This window comes from Abramis brama (genome assembly GCF_963993115.1).
Source record: "Abramis brama genome assembly, chromosome: 20".
NCBI lineage: Eukaryota > Metazoa > Chordata > Actinopteri > Cypriniformes > Leuciscidae > Abramis > Abramis brama.
This window is the reverse complement of record NC_139982.1, coordinates 28,325,828-28,352,294: the sequence shown is the minus strand read 5'-3', so window position 1 is coordinate 28,352,294 and position 26,467 is coordinate 28,325,828. Positions and strand designations below refer to the sequence as shown.

General features: G+C 37.5%; 1 protein-coding gene across 1 annotated transcript in view; it reads right to left on the bottom strand.

Moving 5' to 3' along the window:
• Positions 1–8,238: 8,238 nt before the first annotated feature.
• cspg4 (chondroitin sulfate proteoglycan 4) overlaps positions 8,239–26,467 on the bottom strand; it is a 56,183-nt gene continuing 37,954 nt past the window's right edge. The window contains exons 5-10 of the mRNA XM_084094621.1: positions 19,572–19,748; positions 16,928–17,126; positions 14,935–15,066; positions 14,579–14,739; positions 13,989–14,172; positions 8,239–13,576 (exon numbers count right to left, since the gene is read on the bottom strand). Of these exons, the coding sequence (XP_083950747.1) occupies positions 11,784–13,576; positions 13,989–14,172; positions 14,579–14,739; positions 14,935–15,066; positions 16,928–17,126; positions 19,572–19,748 (2,646 nt within the window). The 3' untranslated portion in view covers positions 8,239–11,783. The remainder of the gene's footprint in view (positions 13,577–13,988; positions 14,173–14,578; positions 14,740–14,934; positions 15,067–16,927; positions 17,127–19,571; positions 19,749–26,467) is intronic.

Here is a 26,467-nt window from a genome sequence, read left to right as displayed (position 1 = left end):
TGGTCGCAAGTTCATCGCAATGTCCATTGAACTCTATTGGTAACGACGGAACTTGCGACCATAGTTGGCCAACGATGCTTTCGGGAAACGCACCCCAGAGCGATTATAGAGCAATAATGTTACAAAAGTACACTGTAAAAAATGTTCGTAATTTTAACAGTAAAAAACTGTAAAAAAGCAACGGAATTTTTTTTTTAATTCCTTAATGGTATGTACCCTTACTATATACAGTGAAAAACTGTAATAGCTCTCACGGGACATTTCATGTAATTTTACATTAATATACTGTTAAATGTACGGATTTTGGAAGTACACTGTAAAAAAAAAACTTACCGTTGCATTTACCGTACCTTACCGTAAAAAATACGGTAGCAAATGTTTACTAATTTTACAAAGTTTTACATCATCGAACTAAAAATTACGGTGAAAAACTGGCAGCTGGTTGCCAGTACTTTACCGTAAAAAATACGGTATAAATATTTATGTTTTACGGCATTGAACTAAAGTTTACGGTAAAAAACTGGCAGCTGGTTGCAGGCGATTTACCGTAAAAAATATGGTAGTAATATTTTAGGTTTTACGGCAGTGATCTAAATATTACGGGAAAAAACTGGCAGCTGTGGTTGCCAGTACTTTACCGTAAAAAATACGGTAGAATTTGTTTTGCTTTTACGGCACTGAACTAAAGTTTACGGTAAAAAACTAGCAGCTTGCAAGTGCTTTACCGTAATAAATATGGTAGTAATATTTTAGGTTTTATGGCACTGAACATTGAACTGAACTTTTATATAAAAAATAAAAAATAAAAACCTGCCAGCTGTGGTTTCCTGTAATCTAATTATTGAGAATTACCAGAGGTTCAGACGTTGATGTTTTATTGAAAATAATAAAGTTTGAAGTTACCATTATGGAGATGAGTGTTTGCTTTAGTTGGGCTCTTGACCCTTGACTTTTTAACTTTAGATTTACTCTGACTGCCTTAACTGTGTGGTAACAGTTACACAAACAATAACACAAACGTTATGGCATGAAAATCAGAGAGAAAATGTGACCAGGTGATGATGGCAGGTTAATGATGACATAATCGTCATATTGTGGCCTGATTCACTGATCTCATAAAGAGTCTTACCTCTCACTTTATGAGCAAAGTGATAATATTAATTATAATATTAAAAATAAATATTTCATATTATTGAGTACAATATCTCTGTAAGCCAGCAGCGAGCAACAGATAATCTGAAGAACTTTAAAAATACATGGTGTAGAAAAAAGGTTTTGAACTACTGCTCGATTTAAACCAACACAGACATCAAGATTCAGCGTATGAATCTCAACAACGGTGACAATCAACACAATAATCAGATAAAACTCTGAACATCACAAAACAAGCTACTAAAAAGCTGCAACAAAAACAACATAAAAAATAAAAGCAGATATAATAATAAAAGAAAATACTAAGGCAATTCAGCATAATGTATTCCTGCTGCAATGCATGCTGGGAGATACTGATGAGTTTTGATTGGAGGCTCCATCAAGTGCGCTGCACTTTTATCATCACCATTGTTGAGATTCATACGCTGACTCTTGTTGTCTGTGTGTGTCTGAAATATACAGCAGTTCAAACCTTTATTGTGCACAATGTTTTAAAAATTCTTCTGATTATCACAGCAATGATGGATCACATGCTGTAGAATCATAGGGCTACTACAATCAATAATGTAAAATTAATAACACATATAATCAAAGATAAGACTCTATAAGAGCTCAGTGAATCAAACATGGTGATTGCCATCACTGATACACAACCAACATCACATGATTCATTTTCTCTCTGATTTCCTAGCCATAATCAACATGTCTTATAAACACAGAGTTACAGCAGGCAGAGAAAAACTAATGTCAGAAAGTCAAGGGTCAAGAGCCCAACCAAAGCAGTCACTGATCTCCATCATGGTGACTTCAAATGAAACAATAAATCATCAACATCTAAACCTCTGTTAATTCTCAAACAGAACTGTAGACGTCTGACAGAAATAAAGTCAGTCTGGTTAGTAATAAGTGAAGCTGGTAATGCTGTTTGTGGAGTTGTTTAATCCTCCTCTGCTGAGATCTTCACAGATTTAATGTTTTTTTATCTTCAGTTGATTTCATCTTAGGCTGTGGATGAAGTCAGTTGTAGTTCTTGTGTTTCTGATCGTCTCTTTTTTCTGTTCCTGTTGTTTCTCTAAATGGACATTCCCAGAATTCCCTGTGTGACACTTCACATTTGATGCTATTTCATTTAAATAATTATGTTTCTTCTTGGTTTTTGTTATCAGTTTTATACATTTGGGGTTTATATTACATCATATATTGTTTAATGAATGTTTATGGCATTATTTGGAGTCATGTGTGTGTCACCATGATGGTGTTTTGTGTTTGTGCACCTTGTGCACCTCTAAATATTAACATGTGCCTCAGTTTGTGGAAAACTAATGGTATACTAAAATCATCGTGTGCTTTTCTTTTTTACCACTTGTGTTATTATGATGGTTATCAGTATATTACAAAGATATAAAGCAGACTTTGATACTTTAGTGAAATTTAATGATAACATTTATCGGTTTATGTAATATAACGGTTGTCCCGTGAAAACTAAAAGGTTCCTACTGTATTTTTTATGGTAAAGTACTGGGAACCACAGCTGATGTTTTTTTTACCACACATTTAAATCCTGCTTAAAGGTTGTTTTTTTTTTCAAAGTAAGGTTGCTACCATATTTTTTACGGTAAAATACTGGCAACCAAGCTGACGTTTTTTACCGTAAATTTCACAGGGTTTTTTTTACATTGTGTTTTTTTGCCCGTAAATTTAAATCCCGTAAAACATAAAAGGTTGCTACCTTATTTTTTACGGTAAAATACTGGCAACCACAGCTGCCGGTTTTTTACCGTAAATTTCACAGTTTTTTTTTAACAGTGTAGAGCGGTTCTAGTGCAGTAAGGTCAGAGAACAGAGAATTGTAGAGCAGCGATGTTACAAACCAGAGTAGAGCAGTAAAGAAAAGCAGAGCGGTTATGTAAGGTTATATATTCGCTATAACAACCGCCTCGCTCTACATTATCCCGTTATTACATGGCTACCTACCAAATAAATCAATAATTTGACACAAAATATTGATTTAAAAAGGAGTTTATTGATTTAAAAACGGTTGTATTGCTTCCGCTAAAGAAAATAGTCCGTTCCATCTCTACGGTTAGAATCCTGCGTCCATAGCAACGCTCTGTTTTTCATGGCAACGGTGTGTTATACTTAGCAGTGGTCTGTTATCAAGAAATAACAGACCGCATTCTACCTTAGAATTCAACCAAGCCATGTAATAAAGAGAAGTAAGATTATAGAACAGAGTGATTATAGAGAGCAATAATGTTACAAAAGTAGAGCTGTTCTAATGCTGTAAGGTCACAGAACAGAGAAATTCTAGAGCAGCGATGTTACGTAACAGAGCAGCGACATTACAAACCAGTGTAGCTGAGTAGAGAAGTAAAGAAAAGCAGAGCGGTTATAGAGAAGTAAGATTATAGAACAGAGCGATTATAGAGAGCAATAATGTTACAAAAGCAGAGCTGTTCTAGTGCGGTAAGGTCACAGAACAGAGAAATTCTAGAGCAGTGATGTTACGTAACAGAGCAGCGATGTTAAAGCAAATAATTTCGCCGCCCGTAGCCTACTGTCGCACACACACTGTTTATCCAGCAGCGGCTTTGGAATGAACGATGTCCACTGACAAGGTTGCATGATTTCATGAAAGTACGATGTATTACGACATCAGAAACGAAGAAAAACTAAATAATGACTATTGTAACGCTTGACGTAAAGCAAGTCAAATCTGTAGTTTTCTTATGTCTCATTCGAACTACAGAAACGCGACCCGATCTGGCAATCTTACATGGCGTGGTTATAGCAGATATAGGGCCGCAAAGCGAATCCAGAACTGCCTTTCACCCTGTTACGACTTGATGAACCACTGATACGATTTTGGAAACATTATTTTAAGGTAAAAAATGTTCCTTAGTGTTGCTTTAAAGTAAAGAAAAGAAGAAGGGCTATAGAGATGATGTTGTAGAGAAGAGTGGTTCTAGAGCTTCTTTAAAGCAGAGCGGTTCTAGAACGGAATGGTTCTATTAAAGAGCAAGCGCTAGATCGGCAGTGAGGTTCTAGAACGGAATGGTTCTATTAAAGAGCAAGTGCTAGATCGGCAGTGAGCAGTGAGGTTCTAGAACGGAATGGTTCTATTAAAGAGCAAGTGCTAGATCGGCAGTGAGCAGTGAGGTTCTAGAACGGAATGGTTCTATTAAAGAGCAAGCGCTAGATCGGCAGTGAGCAGTGAGGTTCTAGAACGGAGCAGGTGAAGTTGTTCCAGATCAGTTTATAGAGCATTATAGAGCAGCAAGTTTATTAAACAGGTAATTCTACAGCATAGAGTAGTGGGGTTATAGAGCTGCTTGCTTGTAGAGCAGTTCTAGAGCAATGACATTTATGAATAGTGATATTACAGATCACATTTTATTCAGGTTATAAAATAGTGAGGTCATAGATGTTAAATCATGGAACAGTTCAATAGTTCAGGCTCTAGAACACAGAAAGCAGGGCGGCCGGCGCTCTTTCTTAACCCTGCCCCAGTCTGAGTCAATAACATCACTGCCAATGAGGCTCTGTCCTGTTATTTGCCGATAAAATCCTGGGCGTATTATAGGGAAAACAGAGCGGGATACAGTAAATAGCCCGATCCTGCTGTGTGTCGACTCACCATCTTCAGTATTTTCTGAATTCTTCCTCTCTATCGTGGTTCACAACGTTCTGGGAGAGACAGAGTGATCCAACCTTCACATAAATTTAACTTTTTTATTACAGAAATAAAATGCTATCTGACATGCAATGTTTAGAAAACACTTAAAAATAAAGCAAACAATTCTCTTCTTGAGAGATTTTGAGGGTTCTTCATGTTACATTATACTGTATGTTGAGAGCGTTTAAGTGCCTTTCCAGAGCTCATTCCTCAAACTATCGGTCTTCCCGGCCAGACTGCATACCATCTTCTCCCTGAGCATCAGGCTCTTCATGAAAGAAGCTCTATGGAAACCAAAGTCCCTGCAGAGACAATGACGACAAGTCTTGGATCACATACCCAGACATGTAGACTCTAACTAGGGCAATACACTTAATATTTCCTGCTGGTTGCGTTCTCCCAGAGAACATTGAACTTTAATCCCTTTAAACCTATTAATGCATCAGAGCACCGTAAAAACATTTGACCATTACAATAGTGTTTGGAACAATAAAAAGCAAGATTGCAAGATGCTTCACAGATTCTGTGGTGATCTCAGATGGAAACATGGGTGTTGTAATAGCAGACTGGAAGCTAATTTAGGGGTTGGAAATGTTAACACATATGCAGGATGTAAAAAAACAGAACTGTGAGGCACATTTCACCCAGACGGGATGAACAGAGGGAGAAGGGGCCCTTGCATATGATCCACACATGTTTTGGGTCAAGGAAATATATAAACTGCAAATTCATGGTTAATTAGGGGTGCTTGCTATAAGGCAAGTATCCCTGGTATTGTTGCTCATGTGTTCAGTAACTGACTTAAAGAAACCGGTATGTTTACATGACTACGATGTAAAAACAGAAATGTTTTTCCTTTCCGTTTTCCGCGTACAGACAGAAAATTATCCCCGTTCACGAAATGACTAAAAACGCTGTATTCTGCTGCCAGGCCTGTAGTTGGCGATGTCACTTTGTAAAGAAACACTATGCGCCTACCCAGCAAACACATTTCCCTAACGTATTTCATATTCCATATTTAATTTTTTTTTTTTTTTTTTTGTAATCTAAAGAGAACCTTCCCAGTACGTTTCCTACAGGTTTTTTATAGGTTTTATTTTTTATAACCATATGTTATGCTGAAATGTGTCATTTTTCATATAGTTGGCTATATTTTGCAGATACTATTTATTAAAACCTGGATTAGATCAGTCGAAATGCATTATTTTCAGATAAATCTAAAATTAATACTCATTTTAAAAACAATAGTCATTTTTATTTTGCTGACTGACTAACATTAGTATATCGACCTCCTCTTTATTAAATAATTGCTCATAATTCATATTTACAAGAGTAAATAGTTTGATTTCAGAGAGATTTGACACATCTAATAGAAGAGAACATGAAGTTAACTGAGAAGTTTTTGTGTACTGACCAAAAGAGAGAAGCACGTCCTGCTAATTCAGTGGTATGAATGTAATGTTATCCTATTATCACAAAATTGTTATTCATTTCTTAATGTATGTGAATATAATTCTTTCTTTTTTTAAACCCGTATTGTGTTGAAGTCATTGTTATTTGGCGCTTAAAGCAAAATCTGTTACTCTGGTAGTCTACAGTGATACAAGTTATGAAATCTACTGATTAGTACTGATTATTGACGTCCATCAGTCTTTGGGACGTGGGAGAATATAAAATAAATATGATGAAAAGAGGTTAATAGAACGTTAAGGGAACGTTCTGCAAACCTATAAAAATTGTTCTGTTTCCGTAATGAAAACTTTCCTGGCTAATAGATGGCTAATAGTTACTAATAGATGTTTTGGGAATTAACGTTCTAACAGAAAGTTCCAAAAATTGTTTGCAGGGTATAGACTGAACACGTAATGCACATGCACGTGACGTCACCGTTTTCACAAATTCGCGTTTTTGTAGTTTACACTGAGACGATAACTTATTATTATTTGATAATAATCATTTTCAAAAACTTGCTCTTTGAAAGCCATTTTCAGGCCCCCGTCTCTCTCTCTCTCTCTCTCTCTCTCTCTCTCTCTCTCTCTCTCACACTCACACACACACACACACACACACACACACACGCACCAGCATTGACACACACCAGCATTGACACATCTGACCACTGACAAGAGAGAATGACCTTTCGTGACCCTGCTCTTTTTTTTCTTGTCCCTAACATCTGCCTTTCTTTCTTTAAGACTGAAAGACTCGGCAAACCAAGAAGACCTTCTGAATTTCTATGCAAATGTTTCCGGTTTCTGCATTTGAAAGGTGCAGGGCAGCAAACAAATACATGGCAACCGGCACTTTGTCATGCAGGAAAAGAACAGGAACCTATTCTTCTAAGAATGCTTGTCTAGGTTGATTGCATGACTGTACACTAAGTTTTTGAACCTGCTATAAGGTGAATCTGAAATAGCCAATTAATTAGAAGGGGGTGACTGCAAACTTTTGCCTTCGCCGTGCATATTTAATTTATATTGATCCTCTCTCCCAAATATAACATCATGCATTGCAAGCACTGATCTCTATATATAATTTATATAGATCAGTGATTGCATCTAACTTTAATCACTCCATAATGAAAAGAAATCATACACTCAGAATCTAAAACCAAACCATTCACCTGCATGAATGTCTGTTGAGAATATTTACAGCATTTATTCAACTTTTTTTTTTAAGGTGGGTGTGTCGACTGTATTTGGAGCGCGACCTGATTGGCTGGTTGAGCTGAGCTGTTTTGACTTTGATCCATATGGTGAGACACTTCAAAACAAAAGTCTCTCAGGGTAAGTAAATAGATAAATTAGTTCTGTTTAAACACAATGAAAAGCTCTGTAAATGGTGGCAATGTAATATGCTGAACACATGCATCTCAGCTACAGTAACAAGCCTATGGAGCGTTTGACAGTGAGTCTTATTCCGAAGAAAGAGCCAAGAAAGTCCGAAGAGAGAGCGAAAAGGCCGCTGGTAGGAAAGAATGAGCGCAGATGAGAGTGAATTAAATACTGACGGACACCCTTGCGCCATCTGCTGGTCAAAAAGAAGCAATGCATCAGTAACTTGACATCAGTTATGCTCATGTTTGCTCGCTCATGTGAAGGTATATTGATATTTATCTAAGCACATACCAAAGACCTGAACAGGAAGCGATTTCGGACCTGTTTTACAGAATACGGAAGTTTGTTACGCATTACTAAAACCTACTAAAATAATAATAATAATAATAGCTTTACATTCAATACAAAAGTGTAATATTTAAATATATAAAATTGTAACATTTTAATGTTTTATTTACTAAAATATTACTTGCATTTATTTTATATTAAATATTATAAATTTCATGTAAAAATATGTGGATGCATAGTTACAGAAACAAAAGCAAATCCAAACAAAGACATTTTTTTCACTTTTTATTTTATTTTATTTATTTTATTTTATTTTATGTTATTGGGACCATGACATTTTCTATAGGGACATAATAAATTGCATGTTCACAAACTTTTAAAAGAGCAAAGACTAAACTGAATATAGATGCTAAATAAAAATAAATTATAACACTGGAAATGAAAACTCTCACCCACAAATGTAATCTTTAAAGAGCTGGAGGAAAGTGCATTTTGATTCTCATGACAGGTTTTTGAGATTTGACATTATATATTTACAAGCAAACAGAATCCAAAAACACAAAAATTGGGGTTGTATATGGTTTGGGGTTTAAGGTTGACATATCCCCATAAATACCCAGAGAACAAACACCATTGATGACCTGAGTTTTCATGTGATCTCAATTCTGCTCTGCAGAAACACAGATATAAATGTCCTGAGAGGTCACAGATGGGATATCATAACCCCAGGATATGCAGTTAATACTAGCTTAATGAAAAAGAGGGAAAATCAGATCAACAGTGATATCAATTCCATATGCAGTACCTTGGGAACCGATCATGTCTCTCTATAATTAAACTCAGGAATGATGAGGAGGAATTGGTCTTTGATTATAAGGAACGTTGCTATAGTCAGATAAGGAAAAAAAAAAAGCCAAACAACCAATTAAAACATCTAATTATATGGTTAAGCCAGTGAAAATCCCAATAGTTAACCGCAATCTAGAGAGAACCAGTGATAATGAGCAGTCTTTTGGTAAACATTTAAGGAAAAGAAAATGAAAACTACTTATCCTCAGGTCGATCCAAACCCGTAAGACTTTCTTATCGTCTCTGGAATTGATTTAGCATAATGTTAAGGATGCTTTTTCCATTCTAACAGTGTCTAGCACAACCAAAAAGTAACATATTGGTTCAATTTTAGTTACACTCAAATATTAAGTTGGGTAAATTTATGACAGAATTTTAATTTTTTGGTGAACTATTCCTTTAGCTGCACACATTTGCAATCACTGCAGATATATATTTTTCTCAAACAGATTTTTGTAAACCCTAGACATCATTTTGTCAAACGTGTATGCTCAAACATATACGTTCACTCAACCATTTTCCTGTAATTAAACCTAAAACAAAAGTTGTGTGAACTGAACTCAGAAACAGCTCTGGAAAATAGACGCTGCAGCCTGAGGAATAATGACCTCATATGTTCCCTGCAGCCAATCAGAACACAGCATGAATACAGCCTCTGCTGACTCACTTCCTGTCCGTGGCTGCAGTTCTGGAGGAGAAAACTTTACAGTTCTTCAGTGCCTGTAATCAGTGCAGTGGATGAAAGCATTTACGGACAAAACAAATACAACAGACGGATTAGAAAAGATAGATTTATAGAAAAATAACTAAAAGCATTCAGTAAGGCTGTTCGTTTTACTTTCGCACGACTGATGTGATGATTAGTAAACATGAATTCTCATTTACACTCTCGATTTTGCAGCACTGGTTATGTGTTAAAAGTGAGAAGTATACATGGCTGTGAAATTTCTCTACTTGATCAGGCATGATTTGGCACTAGCACCATAATCTGACTGGCACTTATGTTTCATTCGTCCACCTGCCATATAGCCTTTCAAATTACACTCTATTGACCACACTATGACTGTATTGTAATACTCCGCCTGACCTGTAGAGGTCAGCCCAAAGTTGTGACTTCTTTGATTTCCCTTCACTGCAGTACAAAGAATAAGTTGCTTAGACAGCTTAACATGTCCTTATACTCTTTCAAATGAGCTGTATAAACACGAGTACCTTCTGAGTTTTCCTACATTTTCCACCTTCTTTGGCTAGTCAAGCCACAACCCATCTATGGCTGCTTCCTAAAACTGATAAATGCTGCCTTCGGAGGATGCATCCCAAGGTAGGAAGACATCAAGGCACGTCCAAAGTTAGCTTCACTTCCTGTTTCCTGAGATACCTTCATGTAATCATGCAATTTCTGAAGGCAGCATAGATGTATCCTTCGCTGCCTTTGATATCCCACAATCCCGTGCTTTCCATTCTGTGACAATTCAGCTAATAACAAAGAAGGCAAGTTGCGGTTGGTGGTCAGTTTGTGTGTAAATGTATGTTTTTGACCAACGTTTTCCACTTCTGATATCATTTATAGCAAGAAATTACTATTGTAGTAATTAAATATTTGCTTATTTATAATCAAAGCTCGCTTTATTTTGCCGTAGATCATTAAACCATTACACTGCCTCAGAGATCTGTCCGAAATCAGTTTCGTGAGGTTCTGTCGTACGCAAACGCTGCCTACAAAGTCATTGCCTGATAAGGCAGTGAGGAAACAAGTCAGCTGCCTAAGCTTTCAGACGCAGCCTACGAGTGTTAACACCTAGTGCACCACCAAGTGCCTCAAAATTGCGCAGACCCCGCTTATGGTGAAGTTTTTATCATGCACACTGAAAACAGAAAACCAAAGCATACTTTCAGCTTAAGAATATTATGACTATTATGCTGTCATTTACCACAGAAAAAAAGTTCTTAAGCACTTGCAATGGGAGTCTATGGGGTATTGTATTCCAAAGGCAAATTTGCGAAATTTGAAATTTACTAGGCTATATTATCTATGTTATCTGAGCTGAAAGTTGTATAAATCAGTGTATTTTCAAACTCTTGCTACTCAAACACACCTGATTCAACTGATTAGAAACATCACGACCTGAAATAAATTGTTCAGATAAGGAAGACATCCAAAATGTGTACTGTTGGTGTGCATCCAAGAGCAGGGTTGGGAAAAATTGGCCTAAATCAAGCCTTTTGTCGTGGGACTACATTTCTAGCAGATCAATTTACTGATGTAAGTCAGAGTTTCCAGGCTTTACACAGTCTTAACTGGTTGAAGTTTTGGATAACCTTTCACAGACAAGGCTAGTAAGTCGTTTTTACACAGCAGTGTCGTGTTAATGTTGTTTCTACACTTAAGTGCGTATTTTAACGTTTATCCCGGTGCAAAAACCTGCCCCATAGACTTCCATTATAAGTGCGTGACTTCTTGTTATTTTCTCAGGTAATTAACGTCATGTAACAGATGCTGTTAACTTCTATTGAACTCAGAATATTCCTTGAAACAAGTGATCACAAATTGTCAGAACAATTTTAAATCGCACTATGTGTCCCAAAAGAAAACAGGCTGCTTGAAAAAAGCGCACATATATTGATCAGTGTTTAAAAGCAACAAACACAAAACATAAACGTGAGTAACACTGAAAAATAAGATCTTAACTCACTTACTGCCTAAACATACATAGAATGGATTGTTCAAACATACGTTATGTTCTTGTCCAAAAGTACCTTAAAAATTGGTTAATTCAGCCTCAACTGAAAAAGTACCATGTGACTATTAGATCATCAGCACACACACACACACAGAGCTGGTTGTGCCATCTAAGAAACCCTAAACTCAGATATGTGCTGAACTTTAATTCATAAGCATCAATAATGGCAAGAGAACTGTATAACACTGACTGGAATGATTCAAGGCCTTGAAAACACAAGTGTCCGGTCGCCTCCCCATCTCAAACCCAGTACTGATTCTTTTTCAGTGCTGGGTTTGTTGTCCGACAGTGCTGTATTAACTCAGGATCCGCCCCTTTGGAGTCCATGTTTGACATGGCGATGTTGTTTGCAGGATCGGTTTTCCTAAAAGTCTCCTGACTCACTTCTCCATTCTTAGGCTTTGCCGCCACTGTTTGGACATTGTGCTTCCCCGTTTTGTTGCGTCGGACCAAGTAGTATGCCAGTAGTGCGGCCAGAAGTATGAGAAGGAGGATGACAAGGATGGGAATAAGGATAGCCCACAGCGTGTTTCGTCTAGACACCACAGCAGTGGCTGCAGTGCTGCCAGGAGCCACGTCACCATCTCCTCTCCACCTTGGCTCGGGTTGACCCGTTTCCTTGTCGGAAATGGACACCGGTGGAACTTTGAGCAAGGTGGCGCCATAAACTTTTGAAGGGTCGTAAGGAACAACCTGGAAGGGCAAAACACACTCTGCAGGAGGAACGCCATGCGCCTTTAGGAGGAAGCGTGCTTCATCTTGACTTTGACCCCCAGTGGTGTTTGAGATCTCCAGAGCTACCCGTCCTTCATCCAGGTCTCGTTGGGTGAAGGAGCTCACTGGCTGGCCATCAGCTGACCCACCCCTCTTGATGAACCGAGCTCCTTGAGGTTGTTGGATTATGCTGAAGGTTGGAGATGTTCTGGTCTTGTTGGCAAGAGGTGTAGCATCCAACAGCTTTCTGTCTACCAGTACAGTAGCACCTCTGGGGAGCAGGGGATTCTGGGCCACCTTCGCCAGTGGTTTCACGGTAATGTTGAGGACTGAGGACACGTTCGCTGCCCTGCTTCGGGCCACAAAGGCCACGCTGTCTCTCGGTGAGGTGGACTTCACGAAACGGACGCTTACTCTTCCCTGTTTAATCTGCTTCTGCGTGAAAGCAGAGGTGGGCTGTCTGTCCACCATTACAGCTGCATACTTTGGGACGTTAGTAATCTTATAGAGTACATCCTCCTCAACGGGACCCCCGGTGGAGGTGCTCAGCATGTCCTCAGTGATTAGTGTCTCATCGTCTCCCTGCTTTATGTGGATTTCCGGAGCTTTGTTCAGTATCAGAGACTTGGCCAGGATTCCTATATGCAGTGTGTGCGGGTCCGTTTGGTGTTTCCCGTCAGATACTGTAAATTCCATGAAGCCATCGGACAGACTTCCATCGCTGACGAAAGCAACCCTCCCATTGTTGATGTCTTCCTGGCTGAACTGGTTGATCCGGTCTCCGGAGTCAGTGTAGATAAGATAACCGTTAGCTGGACTCTTGGAGATGGTGAATCGGACCTCGTCCGGTGTGCTGTCCTGGTCGACCGTTTTGAGGTAGTTTTTGGAGATGATGGTCGTGGAGCCCTGTAGTGCTTCTAGAAGCAGGTCTACGCTTGCGAGTTCTGGTGGGGTTGAGTCTCGCCGTCTGATGGAGATCAGGAAGATCTCCTCCAGAACCACGGCACCGGGCTGAACTCGCGGGGTGAGGCCACTGGGGTTCAGATGGACACGGAAAGAGAAGCTATCAGAAGATGCTCCAGAGTCATCGTGATAGTACTCCAGATCACCACGAGCCACATCGTCCTGCAGGAAATGGGGAGCTTCACGGGGCAGGTCCGAATCCCCGAGAGTGAGTCGTCCATGAACAGGGAACCGATGAACTTCGTAGACGATGTCCTGCCCCTTCCGCTTCTTCTCAGGCAAACTGGCAAGCAGGTTAGAGGCATCCAACATAGTGTTGTCGATCACTTTAGACTGACCCTGCACCACGGACACACCTGCAATACATTGACAAAACACCAAAGGCAAATAATTAAATTACATTTAATTGCCAGAGCTGTGGCCTAGGGTTCCTCAAATACGCCCTTGCAGAGTCTAGCTCAAACCGTGCTCAAACTGTGCTCAAACTCACCAACCTGTAATTTTCTAGGTACTCTCTCAAGACCTTGCTTGGGTGTCTTAGGATTGGAGCTAAACTCTGCAGAGAAGTGGCCTTTCAAAATCATATTTGAGGAACCCTGGCAAACAAGCGCCAACCACATTGACTCATGCAGTTTGAATGCAGCATGCAATGTGTCCTAATCCTGTTCCCACCACATTTGCCAATCATTCTCAAGCCTTCTGTTCAATGTTGTATTAAATGATAAAGGGCACCAGCATCAAACCTCAACTCATTTAATTGGCAGCTACCTTTGTTCTTCCAGAGCTGAGAAGAGACGTTTCGATTGGCTGCATAATATGAGACAGTGATTGGCAGGCTGTGATGCAGCTCTGTTGCTGGAGGCGATGTGAGAGTCAGCTCGACAGAATCTTTCAGGACCCAGAAGGCCTCAGATGGCATCTGATGCTCATAATACACAGCACCTGCATCCAACTGAACACACAAGAGGAGGCAAATACAAATAATAATTGGCCACAACCTATAACACAGTCTGTAAAACAGCTCAAACAGATGGCCACTTATTATAGCAATAAATTAATATAGTTTTAGTTCTAAATGTGAAATAGTTGCACATTTCATAAGTTGACCTGACCGTAATGAGAGCATAGTGTTGCCCTCTACTGTCCGCTAATAAGACCTACACATACAATGGTGCCCTCTTCTGGTCAATGATGGAATTACAATGGCTTTATTGACAGCATATTGAGGGATTTATGACAATGCCGAAAAAAAACTATTTGTTCTGACAATATTATCCTAAACCCTTCTAAAATGTTAGCTGTAAGTGTCACTGTTTTCCTCTGCAAGTACATGTTCACAAATATACAACATTATTTACCTCAGTCTGTGTGAATCTGTTGATCTCTTCAAACTGTCCAAGCTGGTTAGGTTTGATTATTCGTCCCAAACGAGGAGGTTTCACCAGTGAGTATGTGATTTCATCACCGTCTTCACTTGTTACAGCTCTCAAAATATTTCCACCAATCACCTGCCTGGTGCCTGACAAACGTCATCAAACAAATCATATCACTTCACTGATTCCTTCAAGAAAACACATTTTAGCAGCTATAATTGACATCATTGATCTAGTAGGTTGTTCCAGATAAGATTACGGTTTGTTCATGATGGGGAAAATGTAAAATTATGTAAAATGTACAGGTGTTTAGATTTAAGCTTGGGACGTGTGGCGCCCACCTGGGAAGACCATGAGTTCTCCCTCTGCGACCATTGAGATGGTGAGCTGTCTTGCCTTGACAGTGAACTGGTAGAGTGGTGAAGTGTGTTCTCCATCAGTCACGGTGAAGCTGAACCCACCCGATTCTGAGCCTGAGATCAGACACAAGCAATCATTCTCACTACATCATGTTATACTCACAATAAAGGTTATTTAATGGTTCCTTGCAGCACATCAGATTTATCAAACTAACCTTTCTTTTTTGTCTAGAACCATTTTAGGAGGAAAAAAGTTCTTTGTGTTGCTATATGTGTCTTTGGAGACTGTGAAAGGTCTCAATGGCATGCCTTCAGTGTGGTCTTTAAATAAAAAGTTTTTTTTTTGGCAATATTTGCCATCAAAATTCTATTGTGTACACCATAGAATTGTGATGGCAAATATAAGTTTTTTTTTTTTTTTTACTTTTGATAAATGTTCCTCAAAGTTGTCAGGGAACTGTTGCTATGCTAAGGTGTTTTGAGTGGGTTTTAGCATCTTGCTATGCAGTTGCAAGCTGTTCACAGTAGTTTTTATTGTGTTGCAAGGTGTTTTGAGTGACTTTTAAGAAACAAATTGCTATGTGTTTGCTTAGGTGTTCCGAATACTTTTTTGCTTTCATGCTAATTTATATGATTGCTAATGTGTTTTAAGTTTTTTTTTTAACGTGTTGCTATGTAGGTGGTGTTTTTGAGTGGGTTTTAACATGTTGCAATGCAGTGGTTAAGGTATTCTGAGATGTTTTTATCATAACTTGCTGTATGCTATATGATTGCAAAGTTGTTCCGAGTTGTTTTTAGCGTGCTGTTATAAGGTGTTTGGTGTGGGTTTTAGCATATTTGCTAATGTTGTTTTGATTATCCTGCTACTCTATATGACTGTTTTTAGCGTGTTGTTGTGCAGATGCAAAGGTGTTTTGAGTGGGTTTTACATGTTGCTAAGGTGTTCCAAATAGAGTTCAACAGTCAGGTTCTGGAAGTAAAAACTCCATTCATTTTCTACATAGTGAAATTAATTTTTTTTTAATGATAACTTAGAAACCTTTTTAGACAGCCCTACTGTGAGCTACGATGTTGTTAATCGATGGTATTCGCTTCTGTTGAAGCCGTGAGGCCACATTATTCTAACTTGTGTGCAGAAAATTCCACCAATCAGAGAGTCGCTACAAGCAGATCTCATTAGCTCCGCCCACTCCCATGAAGCACTGCGAATGACGTAATCGAGTCGATCTCAAAATGCTGAAATATTTCCATGTATGTACTTATTTTGTAATAAACTTAAAATTGATTGTTTCTATAGATATAATCAACATTTTTAAATGAGTAGTTTTATATTTCTTCATTGTTTTTACCTTGATTATTCTGTTTGCAATGCTTCATGGGATTGTAGTTCTTTCTCTCACTAAAGCCATTAAGCACTCAGTCTTTTACCTTGTATTTTTGTCCAATTTCTAAATACTTTTTTGCTTCAAACCAAAGATAGTAATGTTATGATTCACCTGGTAGCTGGTTGGCTTGGCTCATGGCTTATAACACTTTAACGAAGACTTTAAAAAAAATCCCTATGGGAGAAATAAATGAAAAAAATACTTCCGCTAAATAAGTATTTGCACTGTTGCACTCTATAGTTTTTTTGCATGCTGCTACTCTATATGATTGCTAAGGGTGTTCTGAGTTGTTTTAAGCATGTAAGTGATATGTAAGCATGTGGCTGCCAGGTCATTTTGAGTGGATTTTATCTATGCAGTTTCTAAGGTGCTCTGGCTAGTTTTTAACATCTTGCTATGGTGGTTGGGCCTTGAAAATGACTTTTAACACAATGCTAGGTGCTCTACATGATTGCTTACATGTCCAGGCCCAAAGTCTCTTTTCTGGTCCATCCTCAGATGACCTACTGCTTTCTCTGTAGTAGCTGATATTTTATTCTGTTTTTAAAAGTTTTAAAGGACTCAATTCAGAGAAATTGATGTCAACCCACCCTTATGAATGAATAAAACCTCTCCATTATTAATCTGAGCCTGGGTGAAACTGTCCACACTGTCATCTGGAGACACTTTAAAGGCAACAATCCCATTGCTTGGCTTCTCGATGGAATACACCAACTCTTCTGGAGGGGTGTCCAGATCATCGCTGCTCAGAATATTGGCTGTGATTTCAGACTCCTCACTGACTAGGAGCTGAAAGGAGAGAGCACACACACGGACAAAGAGAGATAAACAAACCAATAAACAAGATGGAACAACTGAACTGTTGTTTTCAGAGGTGTCTAACTGTCTGGAGTTGTTGGGATGTGAAAGAGGCAGTTATGTCTCCTCTGATGCTGCTCTAATGGATGTGTAATGGACAAGTTGCGGAAAGACATTCTTAAACGATCAAATTCAGCTGGGAGAGTGCAGGGCTGCCACACATTTATCTGTTCCTGAATGCTTTCACTGCCTCCATCTACCGCTCTCCTGGGAGCCTGAGTGTAGAAGAGGAAGAAAAAACTGGAATTGAGTACATGGCGTAGTGGTGCCCTGGAACAGAAAGGTCCACAAGCTCATTATCATTTAGTAATCTAGTTTTAACCTAATGTGACCTTCAAGATTTAAGTGCATGTAAAATCATCTCCTTTCCTCTTACGAGTGCTGTTTAATGGAGGATAATGCACTGTCATTACCAGGGTAAATATAAGCCATACCAGAGAACTCTCTGCACTGCCTCCTGGTGACCATTCAAAGACCTTTACATCATTTTCTGTGTAGTATGTGCGTGGGCTTCCACTAGATGGTAGCACTAGACCAGAGTACAGTGCAACTGAAATTTATGAAACAAAAATCTCCCAAATTGGGCTGGAAATTGCTGTTTCTTCATACTCAATATTTAATAGATGTAACATGGATCAGAGGCTGCACGGCAAATCAAATCCCAGCATGCTGTGCTGAGGCCTGCTTTGATGGGAAACCGCAATCTCTCTCTGATTGGACTGGTGTGTCTGATATATCACTGTGAGTGTGTGTGTTTGTGTGGATGAATCTCACAAAAGTTTCATATTTCATACCAAAAACGAAAAAGTTATTTAAAATGAAGCTATTTTAGGACAATTAGGATTTTTAGGCCCTTTATTACTGCAACAAAAAATGCATATGCAAAAAAACCTTATTCTTATTATTGTAATGTGAAAATAGTGATTATTTCAATTGTAAGGTACTTAAAAAGTAGTAGATACCATAGAATTTGTTGTACTGAATTTAAATGACCCACTTAAGTTTTTTTTTTCACATTACGGTGATGAAAATGAGATTTTTTTCATTACACTGAGAATTTTATTTTATTTGTATCAAAATAAAATTAGGTAACACTTTATAATAGGTGACGCAGTTAAACATTACTACATGTACTTACTATGGCAATAACTGTAAATTATGCATAAATATAACTAACCCTAAACCAAACCCTAACCGCAACTCTATAGTAAGTACATGTAGTTAATTAATATTACTTTTTGAGTTTTTGAGTTTGTAAAATGTAACTATGTCGCCTTAAAATAAAGTGTAATTTAAAAAATTATAATTATAAAATTATATATTTTTTTATTTCAAATGCAAATGAGACTTGCATTAAGTTTGGAGAAATGTGCTTAAATGCATAAAAATACATTAAATGTATTAAAAATATATCTTTCCTGCAAACAGAATAAATGTAAATATAATTTTAATAGAATTTATGCATTATCTATTATTTATTTATATAATCATATTTATATTAGTGCTGTCAAATCGATTAATCGCATTTAACAAAAAGTTTGTAAATATATGTGTCTATGTATGTATATACATACACATATTATATATACAAATATATATATATATATATATATATATATATATATATACACACATTTACAAACTTTTATGTTAGATGTGATTAATTGTGATTAATCGAGCTGACAGCACATAATTTATATATAGCTTATTATACATTTAAATCTATAAATCTATATATATATATTTCAATTATATTTCACCCCAAAATAAATAAATAAATAAATAAATAAATAAATTGTTATCCTCTAATTCCTTAACTGTATTTTTTATTACTGTGAAATACAGTATAATTGGGTAATCTCACTGAAAAGTTATTGGATTATGAGTGTGTGCCTTAGACACTGTGCTAGCAAATTGTGTTTACAATTTTGGAAAGAGCAGGTCTGAATTTAGATCTTCTCTGTTATTATCATTAGTAGGCTAACCATTGAAAATTGAGGTGTTCTGGATGAAAGCATGTCTGATACAGAGACAGACAGAGAGAAAGCGCATGTGAGAGAAAGGGAACTACCCGCATGTGGAAAAACACACATATCATTATTTATTATTGTACATTTTGCGGGAGTCAAGCGGCATCTCAGATTGGTCGTTTTCCCTCCAGCCCAGAAACTGAATTCTTGAATTCACCGTCATGGTTTTCCAAAAATATGAGTTTCCAGGGCGACCAGAAACCACAGACAGCATCGAGCAAGCACTGAATGACACTCTGTGTTCCAGTGGCGGGAGTCGCTCTGAATTTTTCCGACTACGTCTCTGTTCTAGAAGCTTCATTAATGTTTAAAACTTGGAAAATGGAGTGACGGGCAGCCTGTGTACCTCCAGTCCAGTGTTGCGTTGGATGCGAGGCGGTTCGTCGTTCACAGGGAGGACGGTGATGCCGACCGTCAGGGACGCACTCCGGCGGGTGATGTCAAAAGCAGACGCCGTGAGAGTGAAACTGTCTTCTGTGGTCTCACTGCTGTCATGGTAGTAGTACACCTGTCCCTGTTGTACCTGAGGATACACACAACAGATATCAGAAATCCAATCACTCTCACCTAATCCTTTTTCTGACCATTAGAGCATTTCAGGTTTTACAGTGGCTTTATTTTGTCATTTTCCAGGTGAAGGGACAATACAAATGTCTGTGGAGTGTGGATATAGATTCCCTCCAAAAAGATCAGATAAACTTAAAGGGATAGTTCACCCAAATTCTCATTTAGGCCTACTCACCTTCATGCCATGCCTGATGCATATTACTTTCTTTCTTTAGATAAACACATTTTAAGGAAAATAATCCATCTCTGTGAGTCCATATAATGCAAGTGAATGATAGCCGCTCATTTGACGCTTGAAAAACCACACATAACGATCATGACGGTAATCCATACGACCCCAGTGGATGAAAGAAGCCAAACGAAAGGTGCAGGTATAAAAATACTAATATTTTAGTATTTTAACTATAAACCATGGCTTCTGGCCAACTAACGAGCGGTGTTGGCAAGTCTGCGGTTTTCCGGGTTTTAAAGGGTTAGTTCACCCAAAAATTAAAATTCTGTCATTATTACTCACCCTCATGTCCTTCCAAACCCGTAAGACCTTCGTTCATCTTCGGAACACAAATGAAGATATTTTTTATGAAATCTGAGAGCTTCCTGTCCCTCCATTTACAGCAACGTCATTGCAATTTTCAAGGCCCAGAAAGGTAGTAAAGACATCGTTAAAATAGTCCATGTGACTACAATGGTTCAACCTTAATATTATAAAGCGACGAGAATACTTTTTGTGCGCAAAAAAACCCTAAAATAACGACTTTATTCAACAATCTCTTCTCTTCCATGTCATTCTCTTACTCCTACGTTCTTGCCGCGAGTTATTTTTCCCGCGGGTTGATTACTTCTCACACAAACTTACATTTATGTCAAGCTGAAGTTGCGAACATGCCTAGGGCAGCTGGCCGGAAGCAATGGTTTATAGTTAGAAGAGTTTAAAATATTAATATTTTTCGGATACACTTTATTTTTGATGGTCCACTTTAGACATTCTGCCAGTTACAAGTAACTTTACAACTACATGTCAACTAACTCTCAATTAATAGACTGTTAGGTTAGGGTAGTAGATTAAGTTAACATGTAGTTGCAAAGTTACTTGTAGTTGGTAGAATATCTGTTGAGGGAGCAACAATATAAAGTGTTAGCAGATATTAAACAGAGTCTACTAATACTCTAATGAGAGTTAGTTGACATGAAGTTGCAAAGTTATTTATAGTTAGTAGAATGTCAAAATTGGTCCATCAAAATAAAGTGTTTTTCAAGCGTCAACTGAGGCAGTCATTCACTTGCATTATATGGACTCACAGAGATGGATTATTTTCCTAAAAATCTTCATTTGTGTTTAACTGAAGAGAGAGAATCAAGTGGGTTGGCATGAGGGTGAGAAAATGATGAGAGTATATTTATTTTGGGTGGACTATCCCTTTAAATAAAGTAAACAAACATCTACCATGGTAACTGTAGTTCCTGTTTTCAGGATTGTTTCATGTTGCTAATCAACATCTTTGTTTGTTTTCTTGTATTTTTTTGTTGTTGCCATTTTTATTTATAGTATAGAAATTAAATGAAAAAAAAAAAAAAGTGCATTTGAATCACATTAACCATGACTAAATGTCACAAGTAATGTATGTTCGAGCATGTGCTCCAAACACGAATCCCCAACTCCAACTTTTTATGTATAGATTTAACATGGTTGTGAATAATAAAGCTGTTCTTCCATGCAGACAGCAAACAAGCCGTTTCTCAGTTGGTTTCATCACATAATTAAATGTACATCCGTCACACTAAATTGGATTTAACGTGGGTGGTCAGGCACTTTTTAAACAAAGCGCAGATTTGGTCAAACAAACATAATGCAAAACTGCAGGAAGCCCCACAGCTGCGAGTGTGTCCTGTGAAACTGAAGTGTGTTAGTGTGTCCGGCGCAGGAGGTCAGACGTCTGCCGTACGTCATATGCTGTACAGATTTTAACCCACTCCAGATGATGATGACCTAAATGCATATATACTGTACAAACTATACTAACTTTAACAATTACACTTCCATGACCACGACCACTCACGTTTTATTTAGAAAACATACAAATATAGTTTCCCCACAACTCAAAGTGTCAGAATTGTTAGCCAAGAAAAGCTGTGCTTCACCTCTTTCTGCCATAGTTTAGTCTGCATAGTCTCATGTTTGTCAGGAAATCCATAACTTATGGCGACTGTTTACGGAAGTTGTCATTTGTAATAGAGGTGAAATATATATGTAATATGTAATGATCTTGTCATTTTTATTTTTATTTTTATTTAGAGGAGGCATTAAAAGGAGTCAGAAGACCGGGAACCATGGATTTAATCACAAGATGGATTAAAATTGCATTAGCCATATGAGCAATAAAATGCATAAATATAATTCTTAATATATATTTATATATATATATATATATATATATATATGTATATGTATATGTATATGTATATGTATATGTATATATATTAGTGCTGTGAAACGCTAAAAAAAGTCACTAATTAATCGCATTTTTAGAATTAATCGTGATTAATCGCACATAACAATGACATTTTTATTATAGTTTTATATTGTAATAATTTATATTGTAATAATTATGAATACAAGCAAACAATCTTCACAAATAATTAATCACAAAATTAACACGCTAATTTTGACAGCCATAATACGCAAACACACACACACACACACACACACACACACACACACACACACACACACACACACTATAAACAAGTCTTAATATAGAATGCAAACATTTTTGGTTACCATTTACTTCCATTGTATGAAAAAAAATACAATGAAAGTCCATGGGAACCAGAACTTTTTGGTTACCGACATTCTTTAAAATATCTTCTTTTATGTTCCACAGAAGAAAGAAAGTCATAAAGGTTTGAAACGACATGAGGGTGAGTAAATTACTTTTTATTTATGGGTGGACTATCCCTTTAATATTATTAATATTAATATCAGTTTGATTTTAGGTACATTTGATGTGCAATTTGATTTACTAAACAATTTTGCCACTTGCCACTTGGAAAACAAGTAAACAGTCTAATTAACTTCGTAAGAAGCCATTTTTGCAGTGTGTGGCTTAAACACAGCATGTATGCTAACCGATAAGTCGCAAGCTTTGAGAAAACAGAAGCTTTTGTAGAGAAAACCTGAGCTTCATTTAGTTTCTGCCGCTGTCTAGTCAGTAAATCGTTGTGTTTGCCAGGAAATCAATACTGTTAGCGACTGTTTACAGAAGATGTCAATTTCCTAACACTGGTGAAATGTTTCAGGTAACATCTTAGTGGCTGAGAATCTTTGTTTATTTTATGTTTGACCTTTTGCCATTTGATTAATATTATAGTAGAGAAAGGACAGGAAATGAGAGGGAGAAGCGGGAACAAAAGAAACAAGAAACATCACGACTCTCCTGTATGAATAACACAGCCCATTGTTTCAGAGTGCGTGTGCTAATGCTAATCATAATGTTGACGTCAAAGGTCTTGAGTCGAATTAAACTCAGTACGTTTGGGAAGCAAATTCATCCGTCACTCGGCAGAATCAAGTCAAATTGGTCACAGATGTCAACATTGACAGGTTTTATGACATAAAATAGGTGAAATAATCCTTGATAATGCTAATGCTAATACGAACAATGTAAATATTAATAATATTAAAGGGATAGTACGCCAAAATAATGAAAATACTGTCATAATTTATTCACCCTTATGTCGTTTCAAACTTGTATGACTTTCTTTCTTCTGTGGATCTTAAAAGAAGATATGCTGGTTTTCAAACAGTTTCGATTCCCATTGACTTCCATTGTATGAACAAAAATACATGGAAATCAATGGGTGCTGAAACTACCAACACTCTTCAAAAATATATTCTTTTATGCTCCACAGAAGAAAGAAACTCATTCAGGTTTGAAGCGATATAAGGGTTGGCAAATGATGACAAACATTTCATTTTTGGGTGAACTATTCCTTTATTATGTCAGTTTGATTTTAAGCAAGCTATACATTTGATTTACTACAGTAAACAATTGCCACTTGTTGTCCAATGTAAAATCAAAGTATTCAAGGAAAAGGCCAAAGCTCTGAATGAAGCAAAGAAAAGCTGTTTCAATTTTTGCTGTTTAGTTTGTAAATCGCTGTATTTCTGAATAAACTGATAACTGTTGGAGTGTATGTAGCAGAGGAGAAATGTATTCCAGATTGTTTCATCGTCAGATGCTAATATTCTTCCTCTCTGTTTCTTTTTGAAGCCCTGAGCTGTTTTGAGACGTTTTCATCTCGGTGCGTTGTGAACGTTTTCTACTACGCTGCACCGTAAGCTATCATTACAATCTGTCCCCTGGTGTGGCAGCGGTGACCGCCGGTACACAAACCAACCGCTGACTCCACAACACAGAATAAAGAAACTCCACATTCGGCCGGTAATGAGCATGACGCATACGTCTTTAATTTAGGAACAATTCCGCTTTGGTTCCATTCCTGCCCAGTAGTTTGGCTCCATATGGTATGCATTAGTTGTGTTACAGAAAGCATTGCATAACCGAAGAAAGGAAACGTAGAGCAAGAGCCAGAGCGGTTAAGACATTGTGTATTAAGATGTAGAGTGAAACGGCTGCACACAATGAAGTTATTCTGACAGCTGGACTAAAGCCACCACAAGACATTGATTCTGAACTTCAAATTCAATCTGTCCTCCATCTGTGATCCCCCCCCCCCCCTCTCTCTCGCTCTCTTGTCTGTCCTTCTCTCTCTGATCTGAGAGCTATGTTCATTGCAGAAGATCTGTCAATTGAACACCACTCATGTCTTGCTGCGTTTCAATCGCTGAAAGAAATATTCAACTTAAGACCTTCAAGATGTCAACGCTGCTGTTTTCAATAACAATAAAAGCATACGTGACTTGCTTTGTAATTTTGAGTTGCTTAGTTTTTGACAGAAAAAGTCAAATCGTACATTTATACTCCAAACCACCGTTTAGATTGAATTATTTAAATATTGTCTGTCATTAAACCTTTATATATATATATACATATATATATATATATATATATATATATATATATATATATATATATATATATATACACTCACCTAAAGGATTATTAGGAACACCTGTTCAATTTCTCATTAATGCAATTATCTAATCAACCAATCACATGGCAGTTGCTTCAATGCATTTAGGGGTGTGGTCCTGATCAAGACAATCTCCTGAACTCCAAACTGAATGTCAGAATGGGAAAGAAAGGTGATTTAAGCAATTTTGAGTGTGGCATGGTTGTTGGTGCCAGACGGGCCGGTCTGAGTATTTCACAATCCGCTCAGTTACTGGGATTTTCACGCACAACCATTTCTAGGGTTTACAAAGAATGGTCTGAAAAGGGAAAAACAAGCCTTGTTGATGCTAGAAGTCAGAGGAGAATGGGCCGACTGATTCAAGCTGATAGAAGAGCAACTTTGACTGAAATAACCACTCGTTACAACCGAGGTATGCAGCAAAGCATTTGTGAAGCCACAACACGCACAACCTTGAGGCGGATGGGCTACAACAGCAGAAGACCCCACCGGGTACCACTCATCTCCACTACAAATAGGAAAAAGAGGCTACAATTTGCACGAGCTCACCAAAATTGAACAGTTGAAGACTGGAAAAATGTTGCCCGGTCTGATGAGTCTCGATTTCTGTTGAGACATTCAGATGGTAGAGTCAGAATTTGGCGTAAACAGAATGAGAACATGGATCCATCATGCCTTGTTACCACTGTGCAGGCTGGTGGTGGTGGTGTAATGGTGTGGGGGATATTTTCTTGGCACACTTTAGGCCCCTTAGTGCCAATTGGGCATCGTTTAAATGCCACGGCCTACCTGAGCATTGTTTCTGACCATGTCCATCCCTTTATGACCACCATGTACCCATCCTCTGATGGCTACTTCCAGCAGGATAATGCACCATGTCACAAAGCTCGAATCATTTCAAATTGGTTTCTTGAACATGACAATGAGTTCACTGTACTAAAATGGCCCCCACAGTCACCAGATCTCAACCCAATAGAGCATCTTTGGGATGTGGTGGAACGGGAGCTTCGTGCCCTGGATGTGCATCCCACAAATCTCCATCAACTGCAAGATGCTATCCTATCAATATGGGCCAACATTTCTAAAGAATGCTTTCAGCACCTTGTTGAATCAATGCCACGTAGAATTAAGGCAGTTCTGAAGGCGAAAGGGGGTCAAACACAGTATTAGTATGGTGTTCCTAATAATCCTTTAGGTGAGTGTATATATATATATATATATATATATATATATATATATATATATATATATATATATATATATAAAAAGCGGCCTCTAAAAATTCCAGGCAATTTAAAAAAAATGATTTGACATAATTAGCACATTTAATCAAACATACATTAAATAATTATCATTAATAATCAGTTATAATACATATTGTGCATATATTTAAAACAAATGCATACATTTAAAGGATTTTTCCAGTGTAAATATCTAAACAATCTTAAATCAAGATACATTTAATTACACAAAATTACTATCAAAAATGTACCAAAATTAAGTGAAAATATACAGAATATTAAAATCTGCCAATGGGGTTTAAAAAAAAAAAAAAACTTAATTCAAAGGGAAAACATTTTT